The 11,210-nt window shown below is 53.2% G+C and overlaps 1 protein-coding gene across 2 annotated transcripts in view; it reads left to right on the plus strand.

Annotated features, from left to right (window-relative positions):
• PLAAT5 (phospholipase A and acyltransferase 5) overlaps window positions 1-8,277 on the plus strand; it is a 25,675-nt gene extending 17,398 nt beyond the window's left edge. For both annotated transcript variants that reach the window (XM_053659271.1, XM_053659269.1), the window contains exons 4-6: window positions 4,360-4,468; window positions 6,338-6,600; window positions 7,676-8,277. In XM_053659271.1, the coding sequence (XP_053515246.1) occupies window positions 4,360-4,468; window positions 6,338-6,600; window positions 7,676-7,768 (465 nt within the window). In that variant the 3' untranslated portion in view covers window positions 7,769-8,277. The remainder of the gene's footprint in view (window positions 1-4,359; window positions 4,469-6,337; window positions 6,601-7,675) is intronic.
• Window positions 8,278-11,210: the final 2,933 nt, after the last annotated feature.

Raw genomic sequence — 11,210 nt, forward strand, 5'->3', positions numbered from 1 at the left:
AGTTAGATTGCGTGGCAGCTTGAACTGCATGCTGATTTGGGATGTTGGCTGTGCCTTTCTAATGTTTTAAAAATAGCTTTATTGAGCTCCATTGAGGTATAACTGACATTCCTACATCTGGTGTACAATAAACCGCACATATTTAGAATAGACAGCTGACTATGTTTTTGATATACGTATATACCCGTGAAGCCGTCCCCACAACCCAAACTCCCTGTTCTCCTTCGTAAGTCCCCCCACCTCCCCACGCCACCCCAGCCCCAGGCGGCCACTGATCTGCTTCCTGTCACTATAGAGTCATGTGTATTTCTAAGACACTTATATAAATGGAATCCTATCATATGGGCCCTTTTTAGTCTGACTTCTTTCTCATAATTTTACGTAATTACTTGGAGTTACAGCCATGTAGCTCATTCCTCCTGACTACGGAGCCGGAGCTCTGGTGTGGATACTTACCTTTCTGTTCACTGGGTTGTTTTCACTGCTTGGCTGTTACAAATGAAACTATTACGGACGTTTGTGTGGAAGTCTTTGTATAGACATATGTTTTCTCTTGGGGGGTATCCGTGCACATGCTTTCAGTTTAATATTTTATGAAATCATTTTCTGCAGCACACTGCAGAAAGTTACCGCCGCCTCTGTCACCTAGGGTGGCTGTCGCCGTCCTTTAAGACAGAAATGTATATAGACCTGCATTTTTAACGGTGGGCTTGGGGATCTCATTTGATAGCACCATAGGCAAAAATGTGGTAAGAGAGGAATAGGGTTTTACTCAGTAACAGTGAAACCAGGACACTATAGCCTTACTTCTCTGACATTCTTTCTCCAGCAGAGATCTGGGAGGACAGTCTTGGCCCACGGGGTCCTCATGGACTATCGGGGGCGGGGTGAGGGGAGAAGACAATAAGAACCTGCATTCCAATGTGAGAGCAGCAACATCGCCACTCCCAGCATGACACCTGGTGTAAGGTTAATACACAGGTCATTCACTTTCCCGCTTTAGGGTTTAGGACCAGAACCTGCCCCGGTGCGGCCCTTCAGGCTGTTCTGTTTTCCTCTTCCCCCAACTCAGGCCTGTGTGCGTCTTTCTGAAGGGTGTTCACTCTTCACCTTCTGGAAGGTTGCTTGTTCTGCTGTGCCATTTCAAAACCCTGGATGCACCCCTTAGTCACTTAGCTCCTTGTTCTTCTGCATTCGCCAAGCCGCCCACACACCCTTGAAAACACACAGAATCACTCACTGCTTTGTGCAACCGGGTGAACGGATGACAAGATCAGGCAGACAAGAGATTTGTGTCGAGCTCAGAGCACGTAAGGAACGCCAGCGAGCTCTTTTCCTCCGACGAGGCCTTAGAGATTGCTGGCCATGGACAAGGGGCCAGACCCCCACCGCCCACATTCTCTCCTCTTTTTCTCTGTACCTATACATCGTCTCCAACTGCATCAAGACCACTCCCCTTCCCTGCTCACTCGGTACCAGCCAGGACAGCTTCCTTCCTGTACTTCTGATGAACCCAAGTCTTTCCTTCCTCAGGGCCTTTGCACCTACCAGATTGCACTTACTGTTGTTATGGACTGAATCTATGTGTCCCCCCCTTCCCGATCTATATGTTGAGTCTCTAACCCCAAGTATGGCTGTCTTTGGAAGACATGATGAAGGTTAAATGAGATGGTAAGGGTGAGGCCCTCATCCGAAAGGATTAGATTAGAGACTCCAGAGACTGGCTCTTTCTCCCTCTCCACACATGCAAAAAACAACAAGAACAAAAAAGTCACGTGAGCACACAGCAGGATGACAGCTGCACACAAGCCAAGAGAAGAGGCCTCAGAATGAGAACTACCCTTCTGGCACCTTGATCTTGGACTTCCAGCCTCCAGAATGGTGAGAAAACAAGCTTCTGCTGTTTAAGGCGCCCGGCCTTTGTATGGCAGCCGGAGCAGACAAACACAGGCCTCTAGGCAAAGGCCGACTCTGTGCTTTTGAACTTGGCCCCTCCCACTTTGTCAGGACCCCTGGGCAGCTGATCACTCTTCTTTTTTGCTGCCATCTTCGACATTCCTCTTTCTATCAGAGCTTCACCAGCAGAACTTAACAGGTGCTGCCGTCTTGCCCAGCTTGAAAATCCCCTCTCTTCACCCCTTGTTGCTCTTCATTCCCACCTAACACCTCTCTTCCCTTTCACAGCCAATACCTTGAACCAGGTGCCCACCCTTCTGGTCTGCATTCCTCTCGCCCCATTTCCTGTCTAGCTTATGCCAAAAAGGCCTGCCCTCCAGCATATTAAGTTTTGGGGTCACCATGTCAATGTACTTTTTATAAGGTGCCTACTGGTATTTCCAGGGGTGGGGGGGGTCTAATTTATGGATCCATTTGATGCATTGCCACCTTAATGTGATAGTTTTCAAGTCCATGAACGTGGAATGCGTTTTCATTTATTTAAATCATCTTTAATTTCCTTTAGCCAAAATAATGTTGAAAAAAGAGCCAAGTAGTTTAAACAGCTCCACAGAACAGCAGGGCAACGCGGATGAGCCTCAACACCCTTCTTCCCAGTGACAAAAGCCAGACACAAGAGACCCCATGATATGTGATTCCATTTCTATGCAATGCCCAGAAAAGGCTAATTCGTCGGGACAGAAAGTAGAATGGTGGTTGTCTGGGGCCCGGGGGGAGGGGGAGGGGAAGAAAGGCGAGTGATGGCCGATGGGTATAAGGTTGCCCCGGGGCCGGGGGCAGGAAGTGGGTCTGACCACAGATGGATTGAGGGATCTTTTGCGGATAATGGACGTGTTCTAAAATAGGCCTCGGGTGAAGCTTGCACAAATGCTTGAGGGTATAAAAGTCATTGAACTGTACACCTAAACTGTGCGTTGGAAGGGTTGTCCATTATATCTCGGAGAAGGTTAAAAGAAACAGGGAAAAGCCCCTTTCACTTCCGTGATCTCATGCCCCGGCAAATGCCCGTCCTCACCCAGGCAAATGAGGCTGGGACCTGGGAGGAGAGCTACAGCCTCGCAGAAACCAGACCACCTGGGGAGGTGGTCGCAAACTCGGGGGCAGCGACCACCACGATCTTGACGGCGGGAGGGGCGGTCCCTGCCTCTCTGCCTGGCTCCTGCCTAGCCTGCCTTCTTCTCCCAGCACTGCCCGGCACAGACAGTTCGGGAGGACGAGCAGTGTGGGCATCAGAACTTTGCATGTTTATGTTTCCATGGTGCTGAGCACACTGCTGGAGTAGGAGGGATGAGGGATATGAGCTTCTTTTTTCTCCTAAATTTGGGTTTACAGTGGCCACAGCTCTGGGATTGCTTTTCTCTTCTTTCTTTTTTTTTAAATGGTGCTAAGGGCACTTACCATGGGACGTACCTACCCTCTTAAACTTTTGAGTGCACAGTAGTGTGCTTTGCACACGCACTGTCTCTCAGACGAGCGGGCTGTCTCCCCCAGGCCTCGTTGGAGAGTAGTGGCACTCTGGGTCCAGTCAGGAGCTAGAAAGCACACAGCAGGTTAAACAGGGGGGAGTGGGGGGAAATGTAAATAATTATTAAGATACCAGGAAGCTTGACAGGGCCTCCCAGGGCTGAGGACCTGGAGGGCACTCGAGGAAGGACAAACTTGGAAGGGGTCCAGACCTCACTGGAGAGGTAAGGCCCACCCCCTGGAGAGCAGGAAGTTGGTTTGGCCAGGCTGCAGGTGGTCTCCAGTTGCTGGGCATGTGCGACCCTCTGGAATGTAGGCAGCGAGCTGGCTCCCAGCAACCCAGGGGGTGGGGGACCCTCTGGGCCACAGGAGGTCCATGCAGGATACCTGCAGAGGGAATCCGGAGGCCAGCAGGGGCAGGGGCAGGAGACTATGGGGCACTTTGTCCATCAAGAGGACCCCAGAGAGGCTGCAAGGTTATGGGGGCAGAGGGATCGGGGCTCAGGCAGACCTCCACCAGGTGTCTCCGCACTGGCACCACTAATCATGGCCCCCTCCCCCAGGGCAGGACATTGCCAGGGAGCCCCTTTCTCTTGCAATGTCCCTCTAGCGCCCCCTATTGAGAAAGCTTAACCTGGTGCTCAAAGTCCAGGAGAAATGCTTACCGCAGTCCAGTCATCCACGCAGGAGGTATAAGGAGGGCGTGATACCTGGAGACCGACACAGCCACTAGTCTCACTGCCTTTAGTGACGAGGGTGACAGCAGGAGGGGAAGGACCTTTGCTCCTTTGCGTGAAGAGGGTTTTCTCCAGCCTGGATTTCTGGGCAGAGATGGGACGCAGGGCCTTCAGGCCGAGCTGGAGCTGGTCCCCAAACAGCGTCTCTGGAACCCCTCGGGCACGCGCCTTGTCTTTATTGCTATATTCCTTCCCATCACAGGGCAAACCAAGACCCCAACCTGGAGACCTGATTGAGATTTTTCGGATCGGCTATGAGCACTGGGCCATCTACGTGGAGGACGACCGTGTGGTCCACCTGGCGCCCCCGAGTAAGACCCTCTGCTGAAGTATCTATGTTTCAGTTAGCAAAGGAAAGAGACGCACAGTTCATTATCGTGTGCCTCGGCCGCTGCCTTGCTTTAGCAGTAGAACACCCCGAAGCGTGACTAGACCTCACTTTGCCATGTGATAGAGCTTGGTCTCCGTCTACCAGATGCCACTGCGTGTCCCGCCCAGGCCCCTGACCACCCAGACCTCCCTTTCCTCTCGGTGTCAAGTTTGAGAACCTGAGCCTCCATCCGCGCAGACGGCACTTCCACATCCTTCCTCCTGTTCCTGAGGCGGCCCAGGGGGGTGCGGTGCTTCCCTGCGCTGATCGCCACTTGCTTCCTGTTGCCCCCAGTGCTGCTTCCGGCTTCCTCACCACCTTGGGCACCACCCTCCACCCTCACCCGGTCGGCCAGCTCTTCCCTGCCTGACCCAGGCTGCCCCACCCCCAGTGTGGACACAGCTCTCCTTCCATTCCCCACGGCAGCGTTAACACAAAGCTGAGGTTAGACCGGTGGCTGATGAAATGGTGGCAGAGGTTTGATGATGACAGGTTGGCGGTAATAGAAAGCTACAGCATAGAATGGGAAATACTATAAAACTGGCCACCCAGAGCCATTGGTCAGAGTGTCACCTCAGGAGGTAGGGCCTGGGGAAGCTGGGGGAAGGGGAAGGAGGGGCTCCAGGGCACTGGATGCCTTTTGGGTTTCATGTTAAATTACAGAAGGCCACTGGCCTGCCTGCCTCCGTTGGCCCACCCCCTCTCCCTGCTGGGGCCTCCCACAGAGCATCCCCTCCCCCACCCCGCACTCCCTTCCCCATCCACTCACACCCTCCCCCACTCCCAGCCTGGAAGCCCACTTGTATGCAGAACAAAGAAGGTAGAAATTGCTTCGCATTACATTCCCCTCCATCTCTCCCTTCCAGGAGCCTCCCTCTGGTACGACCAAAGGGACTGTTAACCGTCACAACCTCGCCCTCCCCGTCAGCTCTTTCTCTAGAAATGACTTCTGCCATCTCTTCCCGCAAGCTGAATTGCCTACTGCCAGCTTTTAGGAAATCGGCAGCTTTTCCTCAAATATGGAAGAGAAGAGCAAGGGGCGTTGCTTGCCCTCAAACAGCTTACAAATGGGGAGGCCACACACGTTTGCGGAAAAACAGCCCTGGTTTTGAACTGCCACTCACCTTGGGCAGGTTCCTGACCCTCTCTGGGCCTCTGTCTCCTCTAAGGACTGAATACCATATACAGCAGCTTTGAAACATTTCTTTTTTCAAAGCTGTGGGACCCTGTTTTCAAATAAACCCTTTATGGAAACCCCAAAATCCGAGCAGAGAGAGAGGCAGGCTGGCTCTGGGTGGAGGCTGATGGCAGCGGGTCCCACCCAGGGCTCCCGTCTGCTCGGTCCCACCTGCGCCTCCGCGGCGGCTACAGGCGGAGGCACGTCATGGACCCACGTGCCAGCCCCTTACCCAGGAGCCCACGCTTACACTTACACGTACGGGTGCTCGGCACACGTGTGTGAAGATTCCTGAAGTCTGGCTAGGAAAGCGAGACTGCAGTCATAGGACTTGGTCACTCGGTCAGCCCAGCCCAACACGGTGCAGTCGGGGGCCACACCGCAAGGCGCTGGAAGAGTTTCAGGAGAAAGACATGGCCGAGGGAGGTCAGAAGTGGCCGGGCAGAGGCTTTCCGGGGAAGCTGGTCCTTTGCAGCTCATTTAAGCCAACTCCCCATCCTGGGCCATGCCTTTCATAGATGGAGAAACTGAGGCCCAGGGGGTGGCAGCTGACCCAGCACCTGAGAGGGGGCCGGCGCTCTGCCCTTGCTGTCCCTCAAAGCCCTCCAGCTTCTGTTTGCCTTTGGCCTCCAGGTGAGGAAGTGGAGGCCGGCAGCATCACCTCCATCTTCAGCAACCGGGCTGTGGTGAAGTACAGTCGTCTGCAGGACGTGCTGCAAGGCTGCTCCTGGAAGGTCAACAACAAGCTGGACGGGACGTACCTGCCCCTGCCCGTGGACAAGATCATCCAGCGCACAAAACAGATGATCGACAGGACGGTGCAGTACAGTCTGATCGAAGGCAACTGTGAGCACTTCGTCAACGACCTCCGCTACGGCGTGCCCAGGAGTCAGCAGGTGCGGCGCGGACGGGGGCTCCTGGCGCGTCAGAATGGCGATCGGTGGTCCCGTGTTATTGTTGCCCCGGTGGGGCCTTCTCTTCTGCAGGACTGGACCGTTCTCCATCGCTCCTAAGCCGTGGAGGAGTAGAAAAGGCAGTGGGCTGCGTAGCCAGACCACCAGTGGAGTCCAGTCTGGTTGGCCATCGCCTGGCCTGGTCCCCCTGGTCAAGTCATCGTATCTCTGAGACCGTCCCTTCCTTTACAACATAGGGATAAACCAAGGTCGACACTTTATTGCTGAAGTCACAGACTACCAGCCTGTGCGCCACATCTGGCCCACAGACGTGTTCTGCTCCGATGACTAGCATTTTTTTTTAAATTACTTGCCAACACTTAGACATATAGACATTTGTCCCTCCCCACGCTGTCCCTCCCCACTGGCCCTCGCTTTCCGCACCCTCCTTCTTTGTGGTCTGGTCCTCTCCCAGCCGCATCCTCCTCTGGTGAGGCCTGGCCCGGTGCTGGGGGCTTGGTGGGCGCCGATATGGCGGACCTCCCATCCCATGGGCGTTTGGACATGAAAAGAAGGCCCCAAGGGTCAAGGGATTATAAGAGGCCCTTGCTCATCAGAAACCTGGGCCCGAAGCTAAGCTCAGACACTAATTTGCTGTGTGACATAGTCCAAGTGAGTTTGCCTCCCTGGTCTCGGGTTCCCTGTATATAGAACGAGGGCCTCTGTGGTGGTGCTACTCTGAGACCCTTGGCCTCTGAGCCCCACCTTGGAGTCCGGCGCTAGACTGAACAGCTCTGAGGAAGGCCAGGGACCAGGAGCCCAGTGCCCGCCTCCCCACCTGGGGCAAGGGAGTGCGCCTGCCTCAGGTGGCCGCCCCGGCAGTCCGGGCTTCTCTCGGTCTCCTGCAGCTCTGGGGTCCTTGGAAATAAGGAGCACAGGTGGCTTCCTGCTCTGGGGAAAGCCTCCAAGCAGGACAGCTCCTGAAGGGGAGCGGCGAGGTCGGGGCAGGACGGGGGCAGGGTGGGGGTGCGAGCCTAGGGTCCTCACTGAGCTCCCCACGAACCGATCGGCTTTGCAGGTGGAGCTCGCCCTGATGCAAGGCATGAAGGCTGCGGGAGCCATGATCTCGGCTGTCGTGGAGAGCATGAGGCCCAAACCAGCAACCGGCTGAAAACACCAAGCAGAGGACCAGCTCCCGGCGTCCACAGGGAGACTGACCATTCCTCCTTTCTCCTTTCAGTGGCCCCTAAGAAAACTGTGAGCTTCTGGAAGAGCCTAGAATGTATCCAATTACCCCTTAAGAAACACACCCAATATATGTGATTAGATCCATGGACTCTCAGGGTGGGAAGAATCTAATTTATTATGCAACTGTTAGGCACCAGGTACTGTGCGAGGCATTTTCTACACTAACTGGGTCGTTCTACTCTCTTCATAGGAAAGGGTCTTACTTGTTTCTTAGGCTGAACCTAATCTGTGATGCTTGAATACCGTCTGATACACCCTGCAAACCTCTGTTGGAATGTCCCCAGTAATGAAGAACTCTTTTCTGGAGCTCTTTTTATTGAACTAAAATGTCTGTAGCTTTTCTGGATTGTCCTGGTCCTGCCCTAACTGACCCACAGTGTGGATCGAAGGAGGCGGAATCTAAGAAAGCCTCTAGCTCACCACTCAGGGCCAAGGGCGCCCCATCTGGGAACACCTTTCTTTTTGAAATTATACATCAGCTTTATTCCTTGTTTAAACCACCCCCCCAATTTAAAGAATAATCAGCTAGACCATTTATCTTGCTTTTCTACCTTAAAAGAACCAGAAAATTTGAAATTGCTATTTTCATTGATTTCAAGTGACTATTTAGAATAACCTAAGCAACAGACCTCTATCGTGTGAATGAGGGAAAGGAAAAAGGGACTTTTGTGTCTGGGAGAATGTTGACAGGACGGAAGATTTAAATTACGATTGCGATTATCAGTGCCAGCTGGGAGCTGAAACCACCCAGTCTAGGGGCGGGCTCTCAAAACCCCTGGCAGATGCGAAGACCGTGGGAAAGAGAAGACAGAGCCGTGGGATCTGTTAGACTCTCCCGTGAGCCTCTCTCCCCTTTGGAGAAAATAGACCTGCAATGGTTTCCCCTCCATTCTTTTCTTAGCAAAATCCACCTTGACTGGCTCCTTAGACCTCAGACACCGGAGTCTGGGTGTGTGTCTGTGACTGTCTTCCAACTGCCCTTCTCGCTCTCTGCTCAGCTCTGGTGCTGGAGGTGAGAACACACCCTTGTCTCTGAATCTTCCCCAGGACGGGCCGCTGACTCCGGCTCCCCGGCACCTCCTCCCCACCTGCCGGGAGTCAGTCCAGTTCCCCGTGCCTCTCCCTGCAGTCTCTTGGCTCATCACACAGCCTGGGGTGAGACTTCCTGGGAAACATATGGGTATATACCAAGAATTTATATTCCATAAAGGACATTCCTTTCGGCTTTGAACTAATTCAGTCATGTATTAGTGACCCTTTTGGTCAGAACCGGACTTTGAACTCACAGGCCATATTAATTATTAATCACACAAACTGGATGTTATTGATTTAACAAACCGCTACCCCACACCAAGGAGTGTTGGTAACTTCTAATCAAGCGACTCATCCATGCCCTGCTTGTGTTTAGGACAGAAAGATACTTCTCTGGCTCCTTTCCCGTTTGGACAGAGACCCTGAGGAGCATATCAGGACCCATGTTCACTCCTCCACCCAACAAACATTTTTGAGTGTCTGCCAAATGCCACACCTTGGCTCTCCCGCCTTCGCCTGAACCCACCAGCAGGGGTCAGGGATGGCGGGAGAAGTTCTGAGTCGGCGGGGAGGAGCGCGGGGCAGACAACCCTCTCTCCCTAAACCCTCCTACTTGGCAGATGAGGAGCCGAGAGGCATTAACACCCGCTGCAGTTTCTGCCTTCCAGGTCGAAAACGGATGTCTCTGCTTTAAGTGGGACCACTGGGGGAGCCTTTTTTGGTCTTGTGGATACAAAGCACATCCCCACTAGTGGTGGGGGGCGGTATAGACGTGAAGGGTAAGTAATCGGAATGCGCGTTTCTGAGATGTTAAATACTGGTCTCTTGTTTGTGCGCTTCTTTTTTAGTGTTTATTTCTTTTCACTTTGGGGGGATGGGCGAGTGGGGACCCTGGTGATATTGGCACGTCACAGGGACCGACCGCCAGGGAACTTGAACGTGCCGAGTTCCTCAGTGGTAGGCAGGCCCCGTATCGGCGACACAGGAGCTGGATGTGTTGCTTCATGCTAGAGAGGGTGGCTCCTGGCAGCACCGAGTAACTCTGCAGAGGCCGAGATGATGACGAAGGGGCCAGGGTTTGCCGGCCAACACACCAGCAGTGGGGAGTGGGACACCTGTCTGCCAGCAAGGCCAACTGAGTAAAGGGACACACGCCCCACCGCTGGGGCAGCTGGCCGGACACGGTGGGGAGGAGTGGACAGCGGGGAGCCCCCTGGGACACGAGGAATAGAGATAAGCTGCTCCCCAGCTCTGGGTTTTAAGTGTTTGGCCTGTGCTCATATTATGCTTTCATTATTCCCCGGTCTCCCACTGAGAAGGGGGTGACGGAAGGAGCGGTGTCCACAGTTGGCAGCACCCGGGAGGGAAGCGCTCAGAGACCCCCGGGGAGGGCCCTGGACACAAGCAGACCAGAGGAGCTCCGTGTCCACTCACGTCCTCCAGAACCTGAATTTCCTGGAGCTGGGTGCAGGAGAGCTTGGTTCAAAAAGTAAGATTTGACACGGAAGGATGACTTCAGAGCCTTTAGGATTTGGGCTTGTATGACTCATGGTCAAGTGCAAGGTAAGGTCAGGGGCACTGGATCATGGAGCATTTTGACCCCCAGGCTGTTCTCTGTTAAAACGGCTCCCACTTCAGCGGAACAATACGTGTTTACACAAATTCTAAGAAGGCTCTCAGTCACTTGAAGTTCTGTTCTGACAAAGTTCCCGTTCTCAGCACTTTGGAAACAGACCGTAGAGCTTCACAGACACTTGAACGAGAAGGCAACTATTGGGGACCCCACGCTGCTTCGAGATCCTGAGGAAGTGGTTTGGGGTTTTTTTGTTTTTGTTTTTGTTTTGTTTTGCTTGATTATGGTGGGTAATTTTTAAAAAGATTTTTGGTAATCCAGATTCAGCTTAATAGGTTACATATAAAAATATTAATTTTTATGTTTGTTTTCACAAAGATTGCTAAAGTTCAACATCAAAGTTGGAGCATATCCGGTTTATAGCAGTGTGGAAGGTGCTTTGGAAATGAGGAATTTTGGGAGCTTCTACTGCCCCTTCCGAAGGAGGGCTTTTGGAAGGAGCTCCTGGAGGCCGTAGCTCCCTTGTCTTTTCATCTTGGAAGATGGCTCCCCTCCGCTTTGCCTGAACCCACAGCTGCCCCGAGATCAAGGCAGCAGTGAGAAGTGCTGAGTCAGAAAGATGGGGAACCCGTGGCTTTGAGGGATTTGCCAGAGCAGTGACTTCCACACTTTACATCGTCCGCAGAATCCTCTCTTAAGGCCTGATGTGGTCAAGCCACCCAGACAGAAAAGGGATAAAAATGTAGCTGGGCTCTGGGGG

The sequence above is a fragment of the Artibeus jamaicensis genome, unplaced genomic scaffold, assembly GCF_021234435.1.
Source record: "Artibeus jamaicensis isolate MK-2021 breed Jamaican fruit bat unplaced genomic scaffold, CSHL_Jam_final scaffold_614, whole genome shotgun sequence".
NCBI lineage: Eukaryota > Metazoa > Chordata > Mammalia > Chiroptera > Phyllostomidae > Artibeus > Artibeus jamaicensis.